At 35.3% G+C, this 25,246-nt stretch overlaps 4 protein-coding genes and 1 long non-coding RNA gene across 6 annotated transcripts; 3 read left to right on the forward strand and 2 right to left on the reverse strand.

Annotated features, from left to right (window-relative positions):
• Window positions 1–1,469: 1,469 nt before the first annotated feature.
• Window positions 1,470–2,558, forward strand: LOC120129211 (putative F-box protein At1g58310; the record flags this gene model as incomplete). Its single annotated transcript, XM_039146783.1, has 1 exon — window positions 1,470–2,558. A coding segment is annotated over one exon (1,089 nt), but the record flags the coding sequence as incomplete, so codon positions are not given.
• Window positions 2,559–2,561: 3 nt separating this feature from the next.
• LOC120129145 lies at window positions 2,562–5,840 on the forward strand. Of its 2 annotated transcripts, XR_005516708.1 has the most exons (7): window positions 2,562–2,581; window positions 2,673–2,819; window positions 2,976–3,554; window positions 3,659–3,741; window positions 4,123–5,263; window positions 5,357–5,507; window positions 5,687–5,840. It is a non-coding gene; the product is annotated as an uncharacterized LOC120129145 (long non-coding RNA). The 2 variants fall into 2 exon arrangements; XR_005516706.1 differs by having other exon boundaries at window positions 2,976–3,741.
• Window positions 5,841–9,411: 3,571 nt separating this feature from the next.
• Window positions 9,412–10,775, forward strand: LOC120129212 (F-box/LRR-repeat protein At3g59210-like). Its single transcript, XM_039146784.1, has 4 exons — window positions 9,412–9,630; window positions 9,899–10,249; window positions 10,341–10,490; window positions 10,698–10,775. The coding sequence occupies exons 1-4, from the start codon at window positions 9,412–9,414 to the stop codon at window positions 10,773–10,775; spliced, it is 798 nt and encodes a 265-aa protein (XP_039002715.1).
• A 426-nt stretch (window positions 10,776–11,201) lies between these two features.
• LOC120129130 (plant intracellular Ras-group-related LRR protein 6-like) lies at window positions 11,202–17,845 on the reverse strand. Its single transcript, XM_039146718.1, has 21 exons — window positions 17,687–17,845; window positions 17,516–17,579; window positions 17,209–17,345; window positions 17,029–17,115; window positions 16,691–16,766; window positions 15,671–15,745; window positions 15,510–15,579; window positions 15,347–15,424; window positions 15,208–15,268; window positions 15,032–15,110; window positions 14,242–14,332; window positions 13,981–14,041; window positions 13,817–13,884; window positions 13,567–13,637; window positions 13,088–13,225; window positions 12,731–12,835; window positions 12,268–12,392; window positions 12,053–12,149; window positions 11,798–11,872; window positions 11,655–11,710; window positions 11,202–11,518 (listed from the first exon to the last, which is right to left on the reverse strand). The coding sequence occupies exons 1-21, from the start codon at window positions 17,749–17,751 to the stop codon at window positions 11,440–11,442; spliced, it is 1,758 nt and encodes a 585-aa protein (XP_039002649.1). The 5' UTR covers window positions 17,752–17,845; the 3' UTR covers window positions 11,202–11,439.
• Window positions 17,846–22,878: 5,033 nt separating this feature from the next.
• On the reverse strand, window positions 22,879–24,476 carry LOC120129213 (probable WRKY transcription factor 19). Its single transcript, XM_039146785.1, has 5 exons — window positions 24,264–24,476; window positions 24,069–24,087; window positions 23,902–23,923; window positions 23,105–23,320; window positions 22,879–22,987 (listed from the first exon to the last, which is right to left on the reverse strand). The coding sequence occupies exons 1-5, from the start codon at window positions 24,384–24,386 to the stop codon at window positions 22,879–22,881; spliced, it is 489 nt and encodes a 162-aa protein (XP_039002716.1). The 5' UTR covers window positions 24,387–24,476.
• Between the last annotated feature and the right edge of the window lie 770 nt (window positions 24,477–25,246).

Genomic DNA, 25,246 nt, shown 5'->3' on the forward strand with positions numbered 1-25,246 from the left:
ACATGAACAATGGGCGCGTTTGTTCATTTATGTTCGTAAACGTTTGATAATATGTTCGTTCATGTTTTCCAGACCTGTTTGAAATATTAGGGGGTTGTTTGTTTACTGCTGAATGGAACCATTCAGCGCTAAATGCTAAACCGTTCATCATTCTGAATGAAACAATAAAACACTGCTGAATGATTCAGCATTAAAGTACATTCTGGATCATTAAGCACTCGGTATTTTACCATAATACCTATTTTTTCACATGTTATCTTATTAAACAATTATATCTTATAATATAATAAATCATTATGAAGGTAAAAATGAAAATATTCATAATTCAGATTGTACATTCAAAACCATTATCAAACAACATGTCACATTCAGAGCTAATTCATACAGAATCTTTGAATCATTCAGGCCATTGAATTATTCAGCGCTTAATCATTTTATTTTATCAAACAGCCCCTAAGACTTAATAAATTTTAACCTTAAACCTATTAATATTTAAAACCCAATTAATTTTAAACCCAAATAAAAATACTTAAATCAATTAAAGAAAATATAAACCCTAAAATTATTTGGATAGAAAAAACTCTTCTTAAATATAAACTCAATTAATTTTATGTTCGTTTGTTTATGTTCGTTAACGTCCGTTCATTTGTGTTCGTTTATCATTTTAACGAACGGATATAAACGAACACGAACAATAAATTCCGTTCGTTTATTTGTTCGTGTTCATTCGCTTGTTGGATTAAAGTAACACAAACGAACATTAACAAACTCTCGTCGATGTTCATTCAATTCGTTTACCATTGTAAGTGTGAGAATTTTTAGAGCCTTGCCACTTGAATTTTTGCTTATGATGGGTGATCAAATTGATTGAATGTAGTGTGGATCTTAGATTTTAGATCATGCGCTGTTTGTATATAGTGGGTGAATATGAATATCTATCCAATCTTTATTACAAGGTTTTAAGTCACTCATATTTGTTATTTCATCTCAAAATTTTTAAAGAGTCGAACATATTTTAAAATGATTAATTATTTATCTAATCATTCATTAGTTCCGGAAAAGCTCTGTGTGAGAACATTACTAAATTCTTTAGAAACATAACGCTCGTGTTGGGCCTGATAAGCTTAATTCTAGCTCGAATGTCTGTAACCAAATTGAAACCCAAAACGTTTAGAGGCCGACAATAGCCTGATTTGAACTAAATAATTAGACCCCAAAAGAGCCTCCGTAAACCCTAACGAGGAAGAGATACGGCTTCAACCTGACGGTCATTGGGATTAGAATTACGGAGTAGAAGAAGCCAGTCCATACTAGTGTAGGGATAAACGAAGCGTAAAAGAGAAATAGCCGAGCTGAAGGATTTGGTGTCGGTAAAACACTAGATGACAAGGGGAAGGAAGAAGACAAATCGCTGCAGCTTGAAGAAACGTTTGGTTTCAGATATTTTAGTGACTGATTCTGGAATTTGAAACGGTGATAGTTGTAATTCTAAAAGATTTCACTTGGAGGAACAGTTGAAATCGGATTGCAGCATCCATATCACTTGTCCCCCAAAACACCTGGAATTGGCATTTACTAGTTTAGGATTCATAGGCAAGAAATTGCAGTCTGTCGGCGTCTTGGATAGAATAAGTAGTTTGCCCGATCATATTCTTTGTCGTATTTTGTCGCTCCTTCCTATTAAAGATGTAGTCCGGACCTCAAAAATTTCACTCAGGTGGAGGTATCTCTATGCTTTCTCAGTGTCTATCATTGATTTTAATGATTGTTTACCACATATCTCACTACCTAGTGAAAATGATATCATTGATTTTAATGATTGTTTACCACAGTTCCCGGTACCTAGTGAAAATGATAACAACTTTCTGGATTTTGTTGATAGATTCTTTTCTGTCAACAAGCATTTAAGTTTAGAATGTTTTAGGGTGAATGACTATTGGGTGACGATGGATGACATTCAACCGTATGAGGGTTTTTTACACCTTAATGGTTGGATATGCTCTGCACTGTGGTGTGGTGTTAAGGAAATTGATATTAGATTTATATATGAAGATGTTTCCACTTTATCAACTCTTCTGTTTAGTTGCCAATCACTGGTGACATCGAAATTGAATATCAGAGTCAGAGGTAATATGAAGGTTCCATCTAACACTTGTTTGCCAAATCTGAAGACTCTACATTTTTCATTCTCCAAGTTTCAAGATGGTTATCCAGTTATTAGGTTAATTTCCAATTGCCATGTCCTAGAAAATTTGGAATTTATTTATTGCGAGTTTTGTAACATAAGAGAGCTTAATATCCATAACCTTTCCCTTAAGAGGTTGGTTTTAGATTTCGGTGACTTGTATATTCAGTCTCACAGAGGTTTCAACTTCATCGAGATCGATACCCCAAATCTTGTTTATTTCAAATATGTTGATGCAATGGTTGAAGGCTATACGTTAAGTGACATGAAATCTCTAGAAAGAGCTGATATTGATATCACTCTATTAGCTAGTGTGGATTATGAACGTGCAACATATCTTCTCAAGAGAATTTGCAATGTACAGTCTATTTAGCCTTTGAAGATTTCTCTGGAACGGTTAGTGAACTTAGCAATATTTAAGGTCATTGTCTTGAATATCGAAGTCGTTTCTTTTAACAATATATAATACTTGGTTTTTCGTGTACAGCTTTTTCTGGCACCTCTTGATCCAATGCTTGCATTTAAAAACCTTGTTGAACTGCACTATCATAATTACTATACTGATGATCAAGGAACGTGGATTGTAAAGCTTCTACATTGCATACCTAATCTAAAGACACTTAAACTTTGTCTGGTATGAAGGCTTCTTTAACTATCATTTAAGATTTAGTGTACAAATTTGATTTTTTAGTTACCTACTGTGAATACTCATTGGTATTAACCGTTTTAATATCAAGTACACCCAAAACCCTATTACAAACTTTCTTATCTCCTTCTTTTGTATGCGTAGGAAATTAATTCGGAAGGTTTCACATCATTGCCTACAGCAGTGCCTTTGTGTTTGTTATTTCACATCAAAGAGATTAAAATCATATACTTTGACGGAAATGAGCATACATTTGAAATGATTAGTTATTTCTTGAAACATGCATCAGTTCTGGAGAAGCTTGTATTTACAATTATTGATCCATGGAAGAAAGAAGAATCAGATATCATTGAAAAACTATCGAGTTTACCGAAGAAATCAAAGAAATGTGAAATCGTGACTCCCTAATATTTCATTTTGTCTCTTCTATTTTGTATTGTTTTAGAGAAACTTCATTGTCTCGATTCGTTTGGTTTCGCATAACACTTTTTTGTTGCAAGTAGCAAATGCTGTGATATTATTGACATTGTTTTACAGTTTCAATTATACTTATCAAAATGTGATACAACTTGCACTAGTAAACACTTCTTATGTTTGCCTGATAGAATCTGTTGGTGACTCTGATAGAAAAAGTAATTTGCCTGATCATTTTCTTTGCCGTATGTTGTCCTTCCTTTCCATTAAAGATACAGTTCTAATATCAATTGTTTCACCCAGGTGGAGGTATCTTTCTGCTTCATCTATTTCTATCCTTGATTTTAATGGTTGCTTATGTGTATGTCAAAGCCTATCGAAAACGATAACAACTTCCTGAATTTTGTCGATAGATTCTTTTCCAACCCCAAGCAGGTTTGTCAAGAATTCTTGAGGGTGAATGAGCAGTGGGTGAGGAAGGATGGAATTCAATAGGGTGAGAATTATTTAAACTTTCAGCCTTCCGAGATTTCAATGCTGTTAATATTAATTCCCGAAATCTTGTTTATTTCAAATATGTTGAGGGAAAGGCTGAAGAATGTACTTTAAGTGAAATGAAATATTGATAAGTTATTCTTTGAAACATGCATTAGTTCCGGAGAAACTCATAATTCGATCTATGACCAGTGTGACAACATATACTTTTTTTTTCCGATTTCAAGTGAGGACATATACTAATTCTTCGGGAACATGTCGCTTTTGTCGGGCCTGATAAGCTTAAGTCTAGTTCGAATGTCTGTAAACAAATTGAAACCCAAAAAGTTTAGAGGCCTACAATATCCTGATTTGAACTAAATAATTAGAAATACGGTTTCAGCTTGACAGTAATTGGGAGAGAATTACGGAGGCAACCCTGATTCACAGAGGAGGAGAGGCCGTACTAAGTTAGGGGTAAACGAAGAGTAGAAGAGCTATGCATTAAAGTGGCAACTAATTGCGGAGCTGAAGGATTTTTTGTCAGTAAAACACTAGAAGAAAAGGGGAAGGAAGAAGAAAAATCGCTGCAGCTTGAAGAAAGGTATGGTTTTGGATAACTTAGTGTCTGATTCTGGAATTTGATACAGAGATAGCGTAATTATAGAATAGTTGAGTTGGAGGAACTGTTGAAATCAGATACATGGGCGAGCAAGTAGAGTCTGTTGGCGACTTCGATAGAATAAGTAGTTTGCCCGATCATATTCTGTCATATTTTGTCGCTCCTTCCCATCAAAGATATAGTTCGAACTTCAATTATTTCACTCAGGCCGTGGAGGTATCTCTATGCTTCCTCAGTGTCTATCATCGATTTTAATGATTGTTTATCACGTGTCTCAGCGCCTAGTAAAAATGATAACAACTTTCTGAATTTTGTTGACAGATTGTTTTCTAACCCCAAGCAGTTAAGTTTTGAATGCTTGAGGCTGAATGACAATTGGGTGAGGAGGGATGAGGATTATTTACGCCTTAATGGTTGGATATGCGATGCACTGTGGTGTGGTGTTAAGGAAATTAGCATTAGAGTTATGTGAAGGTTCCATCTAACACTTGTTTGCCAAATCTGAAGACTGCATTTTGCATGTTCCATATTTCAAGAAGGTTATTCAGTGATTATGTTAATTTCCAATTGCCATGTCCTGGAAAATTTGGAATTTACTTATTGCGAGTTTGGTAACATAAGCAAGCTCAATATCCATAACCTTTCCCTTAAGAGGTTGGTTTTAGATTTCGGTGAGATGCATGTTCATTCTCAAATTGGTTTCAGTGTCATCGAGATTGATACCCCAAATCTTGTTTATTTCAAATATGTTGATGATACAATGGTTGAAGGCTATACGATAAGTGACATGAAATATCTAGAAAGAGCTGATATTGAAATCACTCTATTAGATAGAGTGGATTATGAAGGTGCGACAAATCTTCTCAAGGAAATATGCAATGTACAGTCCCTTTGTTTAGTCATTGAAGATTTCTCTAAAACGGTTAGTGAACATAGCAGTATTAAACTCATTGTCTTGAATATCAAAGTCTTCTCGTTTAACATCATATAATAGTTCTTGGATTTTTGTGTATAGCTTTTTCCGACACCTTTTGATCCAGTGCTTGCATTTCACAAACTCGTTGAACCGGAATTTCGTAATCAGTATAATGAAGATTGGCAAGGAACGAGGATTTGTGGAGTATCTACATTGCATGCCTAATCTAAAGACACTTATCCAGGACATGGTATGATGGCTTCTCTAAGTATCATTTAAGATTAGTGTATAAATTTATGGGTTTTTTTTTAATTACTGTAAACATTCATTGCACATGACCATTTTTGTGTATCCACAATCACAAACCTAAATACGCCCTAAACCCTGTTACAAACTAACTTTCCTTTTCTCTTTCTTTTGTATGCTTAGTCAAGCACGTCTGTAGAAGGGTTCAGGTCATTGCCTACAACAGTGCCTTTGTGTTTGTTATTTCATATCAAGGAGATTGAAATCAAACACTTTGAGGGAGAGGAGCATATGTTTGAAATGATTAGTTATTTCTTGAAACATGCATCAGTCCTGGAGAAGCATGTGGGGGAAGAACTATTGACTGTCATTAGAAAACTATTGAATTTACCAAAGGGATCAAAGAAATGTGTAGTCGTGACTCCTTAATATTTCACTTTGCCTCTTCTACTTTGTATTGTTCTAGAGAGACTTCATTGTCTCAATTGGTTTGGTTTTGTGTAACACTTTTATACCCTTTCTTTCTTCTTCAGTTCTAAACAAAACAGAAAGCTTCCTTGCCCATCTTTCAAAGATACTATCAGCCAAAACCCCTCTGATTCCGGTTGACCCCGTCGAATCGGCCTGTAGTTTTGTGGGAGTAGCTTTTTCCAACTTATGGTTCAATGGCCAAACAACCCAGATCAATGGGTTTCTTTGACAATTTACCTGATAATGTTCTTTGCCACATTTTGTCATATTTGTGTCAATATGACCACTGGACTATTTAAATGGTTTCAATATAGCAGCATGGCGTTAACGTTTAACGGAAGTGTTTATGTGACAGTTAACAAAGTTGATATAATTAGGATGTGGTTCCTTGTAAAGTTATGTATTATCGACGTTAGAACCCTACTTTGTTTTCTTTCATTTTGGTCACTACTTGTATAAGATTTGTTTCCTTAGATTTTCATTTAATGCAATTTGATCCCGATTCTATTTTTAATTTATCTAATGCCTTAATTTGAGCATTAACTTTAATTCTTAATTTTTAATTAGGTCCTAATTTTAATTTAATTTAATAAATTTATTTCTCCAATCAAATTATGACACATATCATAATCTGATTTAAGGAATTTTTTAATTTTAATTTTAATTTAATAAATTTTCAATCAAATCAAAAGATGACACGTATTATCCAAAGGAATCCAACATGGATCCCCAGGCTAACCTGCGCATGCTTTAATCATTGAGCTAATTCTCTTGTTATTGACATAGTACATATATTATATAACTTGTTCAAGTTTAGGCAAGAAAAAATAACTTAATTGGATTTCAACCCAAAATGAAATAGTAACCAAACAAACCTTAATCAATAAGCTAAATCTAATATTTAGGATATATATATATATAATAAAAATGGATAATTGAGAACTTACATCTAGACAAATTGAGAATATGACAACACTTAAATCGTTAAAATAAACACAATAGTTTATTTGCAATTGATTTAAGATTTTAATGTTTTTAAACTAAATTTATTATTTCCATATTTATTTTTTAATAATTATATATATGAAATTATTAAAAATCAAACTAAGAATATGACAACACTTAAATCGTTAAAATAAACCTAATAGTTTATTTGTAATTGATTTAAGATTTTAATATTTTTAAACTAAATTTATTATTTCCATATTTATTTTTTAATGATTATATATATGAAATTATTAAAAATAATTTAATATTCAAATTATAATAATAAGAAAAAATATTTAAGATTCCAATTATTAATTTATTTTTTGATTTTAAATTGTGCTCGTAAGTTTCGGGTATGTTAAATAAATTTTTAATTTAATTTTAAATATAATTTCATGTATATAATCATTAATAAATAAATATTTTAATTGATTCCTAAATATCATATTTAGCCTATTGGTTAAGGTTTTTCTTGGTTACTAACTAATATTGGGTTCAAATGCAATTAAGTTATTTTAGTTTTATTTTCCTGCCTAAATTTGAACAAGTTATATAACATATGTATTATCTGGATAACAAGTGTGGGAATTGAATCAACGATTAAATTCTAAAATTTAGAGGATTTAATCTATAAATTTAATATATGACTAAAATAAAAGATTTTAAAGTTAATGCTAAAATTAAGGCATTGGATTAATTAAAAACATAATTAGGATCAAAAGACATTAAATGAAAATCCAAGGAAACAAATCATATACAAGTAATGGCCAAAATGGAAGAAAACAAAGCAGGGTGTCAGCGCCGCGAATACATAACTTTACTAGGATATGCACCCTAATTATATCAATTTTATTAATTGTCACGTAACACATCCATTAAATGTTAACGAAATGTGGCTATATTGAAACCGTTTAAGTAGTTCAGTGGTCATATTGGCATAAATTTGAAAATGGTGGTCATTTTGAGACCACACTCATAGTTGGATGATCATTTATGTAGTTTACCTTTTTTTTAATAATTTAATATTAACGTATTTGAAAAAATAATTTATTACTTAATAATTTACTTTAATTACATAAAAATAAATACAAATTATAGATTTTTATATATTAAAATATTTATAATGAGTTATTATAAAATATATTTTTATTGTAATTATATTTTTATTTTATATTTTATTCATTTACAATATAATGTTTATAATAGACATTATATATTCAAATTCACTTTTTAACAATAAATTCAAATAATTAAATTTTAAATTATACTTTTATACTAACAATTTTAAAAAAGTGTAAATTACACAGTTCTTAATTGAACTTTACTCACTCTCTTATTTTTCTCACCCAACTTTCAATTTGATCAATTTGCTCATTGAACTGTACAAATTGAATCATTTTTGTTCACTCTACCGTTAACTATTTAACGACGTTATGATGTGGCACAAACATCAAAACGACGTCATTTCGGTGAGTAAAATAGGGGAAGAGAGAGAGATAGTAAAGTTCAGTGAATCATGTTGTAATTTACCCTTTTTTCCTTCTCTTCTTCATTTTCTCTTTGTCGGCCATCAGATCATTTTCATTTTGGTCACCGTCGAATGCCATAGAGGGTGACCGTTTGGTCATAAATTTCATGAGTCGATTTGTCTCGACCCTAAGTCCGAATCTAGTGGTTGTTTCACCGGAAAATATCCAAAAACTCATGCATTTGGACTGAAATGTTTCGGTTTCCTCACTTTCAATCTCAAATTTGTGGACTTCAGAACAAGTTCTGGCAAATTGGAGGTCTGATTCAGACTCAAGTTGTCAAGGTGAAGCTACCCATCCCATTTTAGGATTGAACGACCACCATCTACAACGGTCGACGGTGACATGATCACCTTTTATTTTTTTAATTATTTTATATTAAATAGTGAGAAAATGATCAAGTGAGCAAAATGATTTGATAATAAAGTTCAGCGAGCAAAATGATTTGATTGTAAAGTTCAGCGAACAAATTGATCAAATTATAAGTTGGGTGAAGAAAATAGGAGAGAGAGTATAGTTCGGTGAAGAACAATGTAATTTACCCTAAAAAATTCTACAACATTTTTAAAATACAAATTTTAAAGACTATAGTAAATAAACCCTTAATATAGCACTTTTAATATGATATTTTTAAAAATCACCTTTTAAAATCTACGTCTGATTAGATTTTATAATTCCATGTCTGCATTTCTCGAAAATCTTTCTGGGGGGATATTAACCCCACGACCCACCCACCCATCCAAGTCTTTAATTTATACCCAAAGAAGAAGAAGAAGAAGAAGAACAACTTCCTCTCCCTTCATTCCACGATACTATCAGCTAAAAACCCTATGATTCCTGTCGCCAGCCGTCGAACTGGCCTGTAGTTTGTGGGAGTAGCTTTTTCCAGCTTATTGTTCAATGGCCAAACAACCCAAATTAATGGGTTTCTTCGACAATTTACCTGATAATGTTCTTTTTCACATTCTGTCGTTCCTCTCCACTAAAGACGCAGCTCGAACCTCCGTCCTTTCCCCGAGGTGGAGGTATCTTTTTGTCTCATCAATATCTGAGCTTGATTTCAAGCGTTGCGTCATGATTTTCAAAAAAGATGACAGTTTCCCGAATTTTGTCGATAGATTCTTTTCTAGCCCCAAGCTGGTAACCTTGGAATGATTTACGCATTAATGGTTGGCTATGTGCTGCATTCCGGAGTGTTGTTAAGGAAATCGTTATATTCTCGATAAAGAAAAAGACCCCCACCTTTACCTACTACTCTTCTGTTTACTTGCCAGTCACTCCTCACACTGAAACTGAGAATCAGAGGTGTCAACGATGTTCCAACTAATGCTTGTTTACCAAATCTCAAGACTCTAAATTTTAGGTCCAAATTTTTATATGTTCGTTCGCTTCTTAAGTTAATTTCCAGTTGCCCTGTCTAGAAGATTTGGAATTTTATATGTGTCGGTTTCGTAATATAAGTGAGCTCAATATCCATAGCCTTTTACTTAAGAGATTGCATTTAGGTTTTGGATTGCTGTACGCCGATTCTCGCAGAGGTTTCAATGCCATCAACATTGATGCTCCGAATCTTGTTTATTTCCAATATGCTAACGGAATGGGTGAAGAATGTACTTTAAGTGAAATGAAATCTCTAGAAAGAGCTGATATTCAAATCACTGTAATGGATAACGAGGATCGTGAACGTGTAGCAAATTTTCTTCGGGGTGTTTGCAATGTAAAGTCTCTTTATTTAGGCATTGAAGATAGCCCTAGAACGGTTAGTGTACTTGGTTATATTCACGTCATGGTTTGGAATATGGAACTCTTTTCTTTTAACATTATAGTTCTTTGTTTGTTTTTTTGTACAGTTTTTTCTGGCACCTCTCGATCCAATGCTTGCATTTCACAACCTTGTTGAACTGGAATTTCGTAATAAATTTAACGATGCATGGCAAGGAACGTGGATCGTGGAGCTCCTACGTTGCATGCCTAATCTGAAGACCACTAGCCTGGAACTGGTATGAAGGCTTCTCTGAGTACCATTTAAGATTTAGTGTACAGATTTGATTTTTCTTAATTACTTTGATGTGAATATTCATTGCAATTGAACATTTTAGTATCGAATATATAAACACTTGAATGAATTTGAAAATCGTTCAAGATCACAATTGAAATCCATGTTACAAACTCATTAACCTTTTTTTCTTCTTCTTTTGTATGCTTAGGCAAGTAAGTCGGGAGGTTTCGGGCCATTGCCTGCAATAGTGCCTTCGTGTTTGTTATTTCGCATCAAGGAGATTTAAATCAAATACTTGATGGAAACGAGAATATGTTTGGAATGGTAAGTTATTTATTGAAACATGCATTAGTTATGGAGAAGCTCATAATTAGAAGAATTGATGTCTGCGAGTAACAACCATCGACTATCGTAGAAAAACTATTGAGTTTACCGAAGGAATCGAAGAAATGTGAAATTGTGACTCCCTAATATCTCGTTACAGACTCTTCCTTGTGTTGTATTAGAAACGCTTAATTGTCTCAATTGGTTAGGTGGTTTTTTATTAATAACAAATGCTATATGATATTATCATTATTTTACAGTTTCTTTTGTTCCCATTATGACCAAATACTTGTGTTTTTAATGGTATAAATGCAGGTAAAGGACGAGAAATGCATAGGTTAAATTATTAAGTAGGAAGAATTCATTAATAAAACATAAATTTATGTAGTTTTCCTCCCTTTTTATGCCATTATTTAATCATGCGTCTTTCATACATTGTTCATCAGCAAACTGGAGTTGTATCCTCTGTTTAATCATAACCCCCAAAAAAAAAACAATCCGATCGATCCAAAGTTCAATTATCGACTACTTGTTATATTTTACATTCTCCCCACCCAGAAACTCAAACGCTTCACTACTTGAGATCAAGCTTTCAGGCAATAGTAAATGGCAGTGGCATGCTGTCCTTATTGCTCTGCTGGAAGTTTGTCTTTCAAATACTTCAGAATAGCTTTGGTTCCTCTGTCTAAAATTGGCCTCCTGATGCTGGGGAAAGAAAAAAATGGAAAACATTTCACATAAGAACCAAAACAGAACATGAAACCGAATTAAGTTCGGGTCTGTAAATCTTTAATGTTTTCTTGTTATGATTTTAAATTTGGAATGACCAAATGCAGCATACCTTCTCAATGGATTGCCATCAAGTCTCAAAACTTGGAGGTTTGGTTCAAGTAGACCCTGTCCAAAAAAAACCAATAACTAAGAAACGAGTGATCATATATAATCTGAATAAGGAGACGGTAAAGGGGCTTTTCTGATTCAGACCAGCTCTGGAGGAAGAGAAGAAATGTTATTGTCAGACAAGTCCAGCTCAGTGAGAGATATATGGTTTTTTAATCCCTGCACATGAATAAACAAAAAGGGATAAAGCCTAAATGACAGTCGAATGTCGAAGAATAATCAAGGAAAAAAATATGATGCAGGCCAATAATTAGCACCAAGAACACGGAAAATCAGGTATGTGTCTTATTTCAACCCTTCACGTGTTTAGGACAATTGTAAGAGAAGAGAACATTTTACCTCAGGGATTGACTGAAGGGAATTTTGGCTCAAGCCTAGGATTTGCAGTTGGCGTAAACTCATTATCTCTGCTGGGACTTCTCGTAGATGCATCCGTCTGTCAAGTCAGCACAAAGGTAAGACAAACAGCAATCGTTGCATAAATACATGGAAAATTGTGCATATGCTTGTGAGTATGCATGCTACATATATCTCATTAGTTTTGACGAACTAACCTCAAATAAAGCTCCTTCAATTGTGGTAAGCTGGAAAATGTAGGATTTTCGGGTAAAGAACCTGGGTTGCCACTTATGTCTAATATCTGGAGCATACACATTGCTTGGAATCCACCGGATGGAATCTATGATCAAGTAGATAACAGAAAGTCCAGCTCGTCAATATTAAAACGGAACTTGCATGCATTGTGATACAGAAACATTCATAGGCAATAGCTAAGTATGTCCTTATATTGCACTGGATATATATTGCATAGCAAATCTTGCCAGTAGAAAGGTCTTGAAATGCACAACCTTTACACTGATGATCCATTATTGATGAAACATAGTATAAAGAACGAACTTGGCATATTTAATTTGCTACATATCAAGGAGGCAATCATGAGTTTGACTGTTTCGCGCATGTACAAGCAATAATTTCTCTCCCAACAGTTGCGGATTAAAATGAATGCAACCTCGTTACCTGTCTTAGGGGATTATTATCCAGCTTCAAACAAGAGAGATTTGGAAGTGACTTCAAAATTGCAACCGGCCAGTCCTTAATATTGTTCCTAGATAAAATCAAAGTCTGCAATTTAAATACGAGTCAATAATGATTTAAGAAAGCAAAAAAAAAAAAATCAGATATAATACATTAGCCACGAGCTTTAAACTTCACGGCTATAGAATTGATATCACAAGTAAACCTCGAATGGAAGCTTCAAGCAACAATACATAATATGCATGTTTTATCCGATTCAGAAACATGGATAGACATATCGTTTTATTTTATAACTGAAGTATACTTCTAGATGGAATGATAACGCTAGAGAGCAATTACCTGGAGGGATAAACATGAGGAGAGTTCAACTGGCAGCTCTTGGATAGAATTTTTGGCAAGATTGAGTTTTAGGATTTCACCCGATTCCCATACTTCAGATGGGACAGCACTTAAACCCATTCCCTCCAATGAAAGCTCCTGCAAATACAAGAGGTGTTATTTGTAAAATTGAATTCGAAGAACTTCGAGAGTGAATTTGGATGTATATTGTAGAAAATAACTTAAACATTAGAAGAAAATAATAAAAGGCTGGTGCTAATAAAAATTTGATATTTCAACGAATCAAGCTTTGATTAAGCAATAATTCACGTTCACAATTTATATGATGCTCTCCTATCCTGAATTCTTGAATCCTATGATGCAAACTAGGTTCCACTAATGTATGAGCCTATGATGCAAACTAGGTTCAACATGAACCTACCTATTGGAAGATCAGATCAAAATCTCGGGAAAAAAAGTTGATATAGTAAAGGAGATACCTTTGAAGTGACGGACAATCGAGCTGCCATAGTGACTATTTCCTCTTTGGCAGGAGATTTAGTTTCCGAATCTAAAAAAAGTGTTCATGATTACTGCTTGAAATAAGATATGGTACCGAGACAAAAATCAAGGGAATTCGTAATTTGATGAAAACCACCACCAGAAGCAAGGAGAAAGTACAAAGGAGACCAGAAAAAGGCTATAGACTAAAAGGGTATCATGTTGAATGTGCAGTGAAAATGCATGTACCTTCAGTCTCAGAAAGTCTACTTCTAAGGTATCTCAGTAAGGCAGGTGTAGGTCCCGTAACCAGTGAACTGCATGGGCAAATAAAAATCATCCGTTGGTAAAAACCTGACTAACACAAGCGCTGAACTTACACAAAAACAAAAAAATCCCTCAATGCCTCTGACCTTCTTAGAGTTCGTAAAGGGTTGCCGGTGAGCAAAAGTTTTCGAAGAGTCGTCATCTTGCCTAGACAGAACAACTAATTAGAACCAAATAAAATAGTTTATCATGAATATGTAAGTGCCAAATGTATCTGTATTGCTTTTGCCACCGAATGTGAAATGAGTCAACCAAAATTGATATTTTTGCTGCATCATGGGCTACATGTTCCTATTAAAGATGCATCATAAGTGAATAAATAGTCATCCGAAGTTTGCTAAACTTACCAAGCTCAGCAGGAAGTCCGGTCAACGAATTATTAGAAAGATCCAAAACTGACAGAGATAACTTGCATGCTCCGACTGGATATTCCTTCAGCTGCATGCATATGAAGTTTTCAGTATGCGGTTCCAATTTGGTAAGATTCGGACTATTTCCGCATGCAAAAGAAGACAAAACCGAGCACAGAAAAAAAAGATGAAATAACTGTATAAATCAAATGATCACATGCACATATTACATTTTTTTCCAGAACAACTATTACACTGAAAAACATGTCACATGACCCAAAAATACTCCTGGCTTAAAGAAACTGCTAGCCTTGATATAGTTAAATCCAACATAGACATCCTCAAAATACATTCAACACAGCTAAGAAATCAGAATGTAGCATAAATCATATACTGTTAGTAAACCACAGTCCACAAAGCAGGAGTAAGACTTTTAAAACAAAAGGCAGCCAAGGTATCTATGTGATGCTAAATTGTTAGTATGGTATTTAGCTTCGATAAGAATTAATATCGTGGTGGGCATCTAATCATGTACTCAATATGATGGTATTTAATTGAATTTCATTTTGAGATATCCGAATGACATTTCATGTGTACATCTAGGAATAGAAAGACTGAAATTTAATCTAGCTTGGCCAAAAGCAGACTCTTTTTTATCTATATTCATCTCACTACAGTTTTCCGATTAAAGAATCATAACAGTAATAAAATGAGGTCAACAATGCAGCATTATGACCAATAGTGAGCTCAAATATAATGATTAGGCAAAAGGAATTGAAATAGATACCTGGTTCGAGTGAAGATCCAATGTCCCTAAACGAGAAAGACCACCTAATTCCTCGGATAACGTTGACAGTGCATTATTCCTGAAATTTTGAGGTGGCAAATACCAGATAAATGCAAAAGGTACACTTTCAGGTAACTATTTAAACTTCTTTCCTAATCAGTGAACAAGAATATGACCCTATATAGAATTCAGCTAGAGAAGAGCAACCCGCTATTGATGGTGGGATTGACGAAATTCCTGCATCATACAGTAGCGGTATGACTTATCACATAGAACTAAAGGATAATTTCTAGCATAACTCTGTATATCACTCACTATTCTGGTGAAGGTCAAGACGGATGAGACGTGTAAGGCATCCAATGTTCTCTGGTATACCACTCAGCAAGTTCTTTGCTGCACGGATGTCAAAATTTCCTTTTAGCTTTGGAGATTTAAACACAACTGATATAAACAGGAAAATTATATAACGGTCTATTACATGCATTGAGTTCCGTAAGCATTGTACATGATGCGAACAAATTCTCAGGTAAAGCTTTTAGCTTGTTCCCCTGACATAATTAGAACATACAGCATAAATTAGGCTCCAAATACATCATTAATGATAACTAATTACAACAGAAAATAAATGTCTTTAAATACCTCCACATCTAGTTTTGTCAATTTCGAACAGTTCGTAAGATCTTCAGGCAAGCTTGTTAGTAAATTATTTGATGCCTGCCAAGACAAGAAGGAACGAAAAACGATTTATGGATCGTATATAGTATTAAATAGACCAAAATGAAACTTGTAGTTTCATGACGAGAAGATTTTAGCACATCATAAATCGGAATCCTTAGTCGTCAGGTTAGCTGATCTCTAGAATCTAATTGTCAAATGATAACCAAATAAGCAACGGTAAATATATTTTTATGGTCCCGAATATAGAACCGTATACAAACGGGACTGCATTGACCAAACCGTATACAAACGGGACTGCATTGAGCAATCGTCTTCTTGTTTCTCCTTCTAGCAATGATTCTCGTCAAAGGGAGAATCCACCTTGAGACTCGTTTGGGAGAGAGCCATCTGATCTCTAGTTTAGGTTTAAAATACTTCTTGATTTTATTGAATATGAGAAGGCCTCTTATATAGAGGTTACATGGAATAAGGTCTCACTGGAACAATAAGGAAATAAGTCTCAAGAGTCAAGACTTCTAAGAAAGCAGGAAATCAAAATCGCAATATCTCTTGATAAAACTATATCTGTTTAATATAATAATAATGTTCTCTCCTAAAATAACAAATGCTAGCATAACAGATATTTTGAAAGAGCGTGAAATCTTGTTTGAAGATAACTCTAGCATCCATTCAAAAACAGAAATTGGGAAAACCGCAGTAAAATACAAATGAGGCGCATGTTTGAGATTGAAAATGACCAACAATGATAAACATAACAAGAAGAGATTTTGTAGATAGAAATGCAGAAAACATAAACCAAAACTATTCGCGGCTTCATAATGGAACTTAAACATTATTTTTAGGAATGGTAACCGTGTTCAAAGACAAAGGTCTATATAGCTGAAGCAAAAGGTGGAAAAATTAATCCAGAAAGCATATTCTTGAAGGCCATTAAAAAGGTAAATAATAACTATGGTGATAGATAAATAGAAAATACAATACCTTTAGGTCTGATAAATCTGAACATTTTCCAAGTGAGGACGGAAGCTCCTTGATACGATTTTTTGAACAATCAAACCTGGAAGTCACAAAGGAATTATCCAAAAAGATAAAATGGATAAGGAAACAGCGGATAAAATGATCGAAGAAATTAGGCAAGACTATCCATTTCATTGTCTGTGTCGATGCATAGCCGTTCAAACATAAGCACATCGCAATACAGGAATGCACACAGAGCATACAAATGTGAACAAGTCGTTAACATCTAAAACTAATTGTACCGCAATGAAAAAGGAAACCATCCATCTATTCTTTATTTGATGGATTGAGGAGAAGCTTACTTGACCAAAGATGTTGCAGAGCCAATTTCCTCCGGAATTTCCACTATAGAGTTAAAAGACACATCCAACAACTTCAGCATAGAAAGCCTATTCAATTAGAAGAAAACATAAGATCACAGAATGGATATTATCTAGCATAACAGAAAAAAAAAACCCATAAAGTAATAGAAAACAACTCACTCTCCTATCGCAGCTGGAAGATCTGTAAGCTTATTGTGACTAACATTCAACACAGTCAATAAAGATAAATTCCTCAGGTCTTCTTTCAGTGACTCGATATTGTTATGTGCCAAAATCAGCTTTTGTAGCTCCACAGCCTTTAAAAAACAGAAGCGACACCAAGAACACTAAGACTATGCTTAACTTTAAAAAAATGGAAATTCGCAATCGAATTACATCGAGAAACAAAGGGATTAAGCTTAAAATTAGAAGAAATTTTCATGATTTACCTAAAAAAAGAACAGTAACCAAAATTAAATTAAATTACCTCCCACCATTTTTCATCCTCCCCTAGAGAATCCAAGCTTCTGTAGATCTCTTCTGGAACATCTCTTTTAACAATTTAAAATGAAGGGGGAAACAATTAATTGAAATGCAGCAATGAATTGGAATGATGGAAAGGAATTTATGTGTTTGGGGACGAAGGAAAGAAATTTACCTGAGAGATCGATTGGATAAGTTGAGAGAACCCGAGGCTCTTGCAGCTTTCAGTAATCGATCCATTTTCTCTGCAGTGTGTTAAGACATGAATGGACTGGAGCAGTGGTTTTGGTTTTTAGATCTCTTCCGTTCGGTCTCTTTACTTTTGTCTTACGCTGTAATAACTGCAGAAGCTAGAAAATAGATCTGCTTCTAGTTCTTGCGTCTTTGTCGGATTTTCATTTTCTCTTTTTTACTTCGACAAATCTTTAAGGAAAAATAACGCATTTAGCACTTAACCTATCCCTTTTGATCTATTTTAGTACTTAAACTTTTAATTTTTTGAAAATCATACATAAAGTCTAGTTTTTGTTTCATTTTAGTACCCAACATTAAAAACTTTTGTTTTTGTTTCATTGTAGTACCCCGTTCAAAATTTATCATTAAGTTTTAAAAAGATTGAAAGTTTAAGTACTAAAACTGATCAAAACTGATAGTTTAGTTACTAAACACGTTATGGTTTTAACGGTGTGTACTAAAATGAAATGAAAACTAAACGTATGTATGATTTTAAAAGAATTGAAAGTTTAGGTGCTAAAATAGACTAAAACTGATAGTTTAGATACTAAACAAGTAATTTACCCACACTTTAATTATAATTTTTTGGGTAAACTACATAAGATACCACTTAACTTTAATTATAATTTACCCTAAATATGTACAAGTGTTTATTTATTATAAATAGAGATGTAACCTGAACCTATGAGACATTGAATAAAACTTCTAACGCCGCCTAGGCACCGAGGATGTAAGCACATTGCTAAACCTCGTTAAAATCCGTGTGTTCTTTCATTTTTCTTTACCCGATTCTTCAACAATTGGTATAAGATGTCAGGAGCAAAATTTGAAGTTGCAAAATTCGATGGTCAGGGAAACTTCGGATTATGGCAAACAAGGGTGAAAGATCTGTTGGAGCAGCAAGGGATCATGAAGGCTTTGCGACCTACAAAGCCAACGTCGATGGAGGAGGAAGATTGGGAAGAATTGCAACAGCGAGCGGCAGGAACCATACGATTATGCTTGGCGGACAAGGTCATGTATCACGTCATGCATCTGTCGTCTCCAGATGAAATTTGGAGGAAGTTGGAAAATCAGATTATGTCCAAATCCTTAACGACTAAATTGTATCTAAAGCAGCGGTTGTATGGTCTAAAGATGCAGAACGATCATGATTTGGTGCAACAGTGAATGTCTTAAATCAAATCGTTTCTAATTTGGCTCGGCTTGATGTGAAAATTGAGGATGAAGATAAAGTGATGATTTTGTTGTGTTCGTTGCCTCTCTCTTACGAACACATGGTGACTACTCTTACATATGGGAAAAAGACTATCAAAGTTGAGGAGATTAATGCAGCCTTGTTGGCTCACAACCAACGGAAGCAGAATGCAGGGGAAAGCTCTCAAGCTGATAGCTTATATGTCAAGGGTAATCGAGACTATGGACGAAAGCCAGAGAATGCAGAGTCTGGGAAGCAGAATTCCAGATTGTCCGAAGTTGAAAAAGCAGACTAATGAGAAGCGTGATGACTCACCCAAGTCTGTGAATGTGGTCGATGATGACAATTCTGATTGCAGTGAGGGTGATATGCTCTCTATTTCAATGACTCAATTGACGGATGTTTGGATTCTTGATTCTGGATGTTCTTATCACATCACGCCAAATAGGGAATGATTTTCGACATACAGGTCGATTAATTCTGGTTCTGTTTATTTGAGTGATGATCGATGTTGCAATATTGTTGGTATTGGTGATGTCAAAATTAAGATGTATGATGGCTCTGTTCGGACGTTGAGTGGTGTTCGGCATATCCCAGATTTGAAGAAGAATTTGATTTCTTTGGGCACTTTGCACAAGAAAGGTTTTATCCCTGAGGCTGATGAAGATAGGGAAACCATTCAGATTGTTAAAGGAGCTTTGATTATGATGAAAATAAAGATGACTGCAGGGAATATTTACATATTGTTAAGGAGTACCGTTGTAGGTGGAGTTCATTTGGTTGAGTCTTGAGATGATACTACCAAACTGTGGCATATGCGTCTTGCTCATCTTAGCGAACGTGGTATGGATGAATTACATAAAAGAAATATGTTGTATGGTGTTAAAAGCTGTAAGCTCGATTTTTGCAAGTATTGTGTTCTTGGTAAACAGACTAAAGTTCGTTTCAAGACTGTGAAGCACACAACTGAAGGGATTCTTGATTATGTGCATTCTGATGTATGGGGGCCTTCCACGACATCGTCTTTGGGTGGATCTAGGTATTATGTTACTTTTATTAATGATTTTCACGGAAAGTTTGGGTGTATTTTTTGAAACAGAAGTCTGACGTTTTTTAGAAGTTCAAGCTGTGGAAAGCTGAGGTAGAAAACCAAACAGGACGAAAAATCAAGTGTTTGCGGTCTGACAATGGTACGGAGTACACAGATTCACAGTTTCTACACTTCTGTAAGGAGCATGGGATTAAGAGACATTTTACAGTGCGCAAGACACCACAATAGAATGATGTTGCGGAACAGATGAACAAGTCGTTGAATGAAATAGCCAGATGTTTGCGGTTGAATGCGGGGCTTCCCAAACACTTCTGGGCTGAGGCTGTTAACATGGCGTGTTATTTTATCAATAGATCTCCAAGGGCATCATTAGCTGAGAAAGTTGCAGAAGAGGTATGGACTGGTCATGATGTTACTTTTGATCACTTATGGATTTTTGGTTGTCCTGCTTATGTACATGTACATGCTGATGAGAGATCCAAATTTGATGCAAAATCGAAGGAGTGCATTTTTCTGGGTTACAAGAGAGGTGTCAAAGGATATAAGTTCTAGGATCTAGTTACGAAGAAAATTGTGATCAGTAGAGATGTTTTTGATGAACATCCCATGTTTCAACAGAAGAAAGACACGACAGTGGTGGATTTCGAGCAATTTCCAGTTGAGAAAACAGAAACTTCTCAACTGACTTCTGGTGGTTCTGCCACGGATGATTTATATGATTATAGTCTCGCCAGAGACAGGGTGAGACGGACGAATATAAAGCCTCCGAACAGATTGGGTTTTGAAGACTTGGTCTCTTTTGTACTTACTATTAGTAGTGATGATCCGACTACTTTTCATGATGCAGTTACTAGTCAGGAAAACGACAAGTGGATGGCTGCCATGGTTGAGGAGATTGAGTCTTTGAATCATAATCGTACATGGGAGTTAGTTCGCCTTCCTGAGGGTAAGAAGTCAATTGGTTGCAAATGGGTGTATACGAAGAAACTAACAGTAAAAGAAAAAGAGGGGCAGAAGTTCAAGGCTCGTTTGGTAGCAAAGGGTTTTTCACAGAAGAAAAGAGTTGATTATGATGAAATTTTTTCTCCTGTGGTCAAGCACACTTCAATCCGAGCAGTACTTGTATTGGTGGCTAGTTGGGATTTGCATTTAGAGCAGATGGATGTGAAAACTGCTTTTTTGCATGGTGATTTAGAGGAGCAGATCTACATGCGGTAGCGTGAAGGTTTCACTCAACCTTGAAACGAGCATTTAGTTTACAGATTGAAGAAATCTTTGTATGGGTTGAAGCAGTCTCCGAGACAATGGTACAAACGGTTTGACTCTTATATGATCAAGATTGGCTACAAGCGATGTGAGTATGATTGTTCTGTCTATGTTAAGAGCCTTGATGATGGTTCTTTTATTTTTCTGTTAATATATGTTGATGATATGTTAATTGCTGCGAAAAATATGGATGATGTTATCGGTTTAAAAACTTTATTGAGTCAGGAATTTATAATGAAAGATTTAGGTGTTGCAAATGAAATTCTTGGAATAAAAATTTGCAGGGACAAAGACTCAAGGAAACTGTGGCTATCTCAACGGGGTTATGTTGAGAAAATACTAGAATGGTTTGCGATGAGCAGTGCAAAACCAGCTAGCACTCCATTGGCGAATCACTTTAAGCTCTCATCAGAACAGTGCCATAAGACAGATAAGGAAGCTGAAGATATGGCAAAGGTTTTGTACTATAATGATGTTGGCTGCTTGATGTATGCAATGGTATGTACTCGTCCTGATTTAGCTCATGTTGTTAGTCAAGTTTGTAAGTACATGTCTAAACCTGGTAAGCAATATTGGGAAGCAGTCAAGTGGATCTTTCGGTACTTAAAGGGTACTGTGAGACATGTAATATGTTGTGGCATTATCTACAACTGAAGCTGAATACATGGCAGCGGCTGAAGCTGAATACATGGCAGCGGCTGAAGCTGCAAAAGAAGCTTTATGGCTTACTGGTTTAGTGAAGGAGTTGGGTGTTCAGCAAGGTGGAGTTCAGTTGCTTTGCGACAAACAAATCACTATTCACTTGGCTAAGAATCAAGTATATCGTACTAGAACTAAGCATATTGATGTAAGGTTTCACAAGATCAGAGAGTTGGTTGCATCTGGAGAGATTTTGTTTCAGAAAGTACATACTGATGAGAATGCCACTAATATCTTCACCAAGCCAGTTACGACAGACAAGTTCAAGCATTGCTTGGACTTGTTGAGTGTTTCGAGTTGTTAAATAAGTAAGGGTTTATTTATTATAAATAGAGATGTAACCTAAATCTATGAGACATTGAATAAAACTTCTAGCGCCGCCTAGGCACCGATGACGTAAGCATATTGTTGAACCTCATTAAAATTTTTGTGTTCTTTTGTTTTTTCTTTACTCGATTCTTCAACAATCGAAACCTTAAAGGAAGTCATGGAGTAAGGGAATTATTCCTAGGAACAAAGTGGAGATTTCAAAGAGAGCCACGGAGGGCATTTCATAATTTGGAGGTCTCCTACGGAAGCTGCTCTCAACCTGGTGTTGGGGGCAGCCTACTATCTTACCTCCCCCTTACCCCATACATATGGGAAAAAAGGGACAGCCATAGTAGCATTTTTGGACTATACGACGGGAAAACGCGGGCGGCGAGGATTGGTTTCCGAGATGCCCCTGGGATATTATGGGACGTTGATTCTTTAGCAATACAAGGTGCGCCACGTGGCGTTTTTAGTAATAAATATAGATTATATTTTAAAATTAAATAAATATTCACTCAAATAAAATATTATTACGGACAAGTTACTCTACTGTTATAATTGAAATGAAAATCTAGCACAACATTTGTTGCCCCTTAAATTTAGAGTTTTAATCCTGCTTAGGATGAACGTCTACTAGGCTGGTACAACCTTGGAGATCTGTAGCCGTGCTCAACTCCGGTAAGCTCTCGGAGTTTTTCAGGTCGACCAATTTCAACCTATCCAGAGGCTGTTGTAAACAATAATAGTAAAAAAATATTTAACATAAATATTCATCTGTGATCTAACAAATAATAAAAGATGATGCCTGAAAGACAAATAGAAGATAACCTTACCTTCTTTCCCTCCCACAGTTCTTCGATCCTGCTACAAGGCATAAGAGGTTCCACAAGGATTTAAAAGGAAATCCTGGCCAATTGATAAGCCGTAACTCAGTAGAAAGATACACGACATCTCCAGAATTTGCTTCCAGATACAAGAGTTTGAGCAATCTTAGTTTTGTCATCTTCAAGAACACATCACCGCTCAAACTGAACGTCTTACTTTGCTCCCTGATAGTTATTCAAACAAATACATAAACACACTTCATAATAATACAGAGAAATCTACCAATATACTGTTGGATATATGAACTGCAAAACTACACCGTTAGCACTGACTGAAAATATAAACAGTAATTAAGAAGAACAAATTCTTAAACCGTGTCGTGGTAAGAACTACTGCCTTATAAACGAATTCGCCCCGATGTGTGTAATCGCTGCAGTAGGCGGACCGTCCCCCGAAATTAACACGGTCGCTCCGAATTCCGTACACTCGAAACCGGAGTGGACTGCAGAGAACTTTAGAAAACACTTTGTAAGTGAATTGTGAATGTTTTTGAATGAGTTGAGAAGCTGAATATAGCTCTCTATTTATAGGCTAGAAATGTGGTTAAAATCGTATTACCACGACCCGACCCGACCCGACCCGACCCGACCCGAGTCGAGCCGGACGGCGGCGGCGGTGCGCGAGAGCCCCCCTTGTTCTCTATCACTCAACAAGGAAGTGGAATGTCAAGCCTTAAATACCATTCCCAATAGTGTTTCCAACACTATGTGGGATTGAGCATTACCAACATATACAATCTAAGTACCATAATCTTTCTACGAACATGCCTTGAACCAGGGTTTCAAATAACGGTCGCGTTTTCGCTTATTTCGGATTTACCGTGATTGCGGCCGTCGCGGGTAACTCGGACAGTGGCGAAATCGCTATATCGCGGACGAAATCGCGGCCGCGGTCCGTTTTTTGAAACCCTGCCTTGAACCGCTTCAGTACCCTAAGAATCAAGAGTGAACCGTTTAATAAGTTTGGGACAATATGGACTATCATGCAGGGACATTATTTTTTCTCTCTCTCATTAAACCCTTAAATGAGCATCAAATATAAGCCCAAAATTACCGATCTAACTAATATGGTAAAAACTAAATTTTACATGATAAAATAATGACTTACAATGTTTCGTGTTAGCACATGATGGATGTCGTTTCCCTTCCACAATCTGCAACGTTTTCCAGGGTTGACAATAGATTTTTGCCTAACAATTTGTCTTCCCGTCTCTTGGAGCAAATCCTGCATCCACAATGTGTTGTCACCTGTAACTGTTATTAGAGATTTCTTAATGAGAGCATCGATACCGATTTCTAGGGAAAATCCACAACCATCCAATATTTTTGTCAGGAATCAATCTTTTCCCCTTTGAAAAAACATGCAATATCCTGAAATATATCCTGCTCGGTCTCATCCAATCCATCAAAGCTTTTTTGAAGTCTATCGTGAATCTCTTTGTTAGAGTCTCTTTCGAGTCTTGCAATAGCACTTCTCTATTTAGTTGTATCTCAACCGCAAAGGAAAGAACCCAAAACTTTAAGAGCTAAGGGAAGACCATCTGCATATTTCACAACTCGTTCAGAAAGTTCCACAAAATCATATGGTATTTTGTCACTTTTGAAAGCTTTCAAACTGATAAGACGAAGCCCTCACGAGCATCCAATATCGTCGGCTTATAAACATGGTCCACACTATAGGCTTCCAACAACTGTTTATCTCTAGTTGCTACAATGATTCGAATTCCAAAACCAAACCAGTTGCAGTCTCCAACTAAGTATTCTAACTGTTGTAGGTCATCGGCATCGTCGATAACAACAATAACTTTGGGCTCAAGATTGATCCACCGGCCGCATGTATGAAGACTCAAACTTTGGGCTCAAGATTGATCCTTGCATCTAAGGTTTCTGCAAGTCTTGCTAAGAAAGCTACACAGTCTGATGTTGACTTGATTAAACGAGATTTATTTGCCGGAAATGTAGGGATGTTGGGTACAATCTGTTTGCTAAAAAACACTATGATAAAAGCATTTTCCTTCTTACTTAATACAGAGTGCACAAATAGTTTATAAGCAAAACTTTTGCGAGTTCGAAAGGTCTGTTGTTGGCTAA

The sequence above is a fragment of the Hibiscus syriacus genome, unplaced genomic scaffold (genome assembly GCF_006381635.1).
Source record: "Hibiscus syriacus cultivar Baekdansim isolate YM2019G1 unplaced genomic scaffold, ASM638163v2 tig00110483_pilon, whole genome shotgun sequence".
Taxonomy (NCBI): domain Eukaryota; kingdom Viridiplantae; phylum Streptophyta; class Magnoliopsida; order Malvales; family Malvaceae; genus Hibiscus; species Hibiscus syriacus.

Bases quoted from the DNA above. Each gene is read 5' to 3' on its own strand.
- LOC120129212 (XM_039146784.1), top strand. From the start codon at position 9,412: ATGGGTTTCTTCGACAATTTACCTGATAATGTTCTTTTTCACATTCTG. The intron at 9,631-9,898 runs GTAACCTTGGAA...GTTAATTTCCAG, and splicing joins TCTTTTCTAGCCCCAAGCTG to TTGCCCTGTCTAGAAGATTT. The intron at 10,250-10,340 runs GTTAGTGTACTT...TTTTTTGTACAG, and splicing joins TTGAAGATAGCCCTAGAACG to TTTTTTCTGGCACCTCTCGA.
- LOC120129130 (XM_039146718.1), bottom strand. From the start codon at position 17,751: ATGGATCGATTACTGAAAGCTGCAAGAGCCTCGGGTTCTCTCAACTTA. The intron at 16,767-17,028 runs GTAAGCTTCTCC...TGTGACTTCCAG, and splicing joins TCTGCAACATCTTTGGTCAA to GTTTGATTGTTCAAAAAATC. The intron at 15,269-15,346 runs GTGAGTGATATA...TGTATGATGCAG, and splicing joins TCTTGACCTTCACCAGAATA to GAATTTCGTCAATCCCACCA.
- LOC120129213 (XM_039146785.1), bottom strand. From the start codon at position 24,386: ATGCAGGATTTGCTCCAAGAGACGGGAAGACAAATTGTTAGGCAAAAA. The intron at 23,321-23,901 runs GTACTTAGATTG...AATAACTATCAG, and splicing joins ATGTTCGTAGAAAGATTATG to GGAGCAAAGTAAGACGTTCA. The intron at 22,988-23,104 runs GTAAGGTTATCT...GCCTCTGGATAG, and splicing joins AACTGTGGGAGGGAAAGAAG to GTTGAAATTGGTCGACCTGA.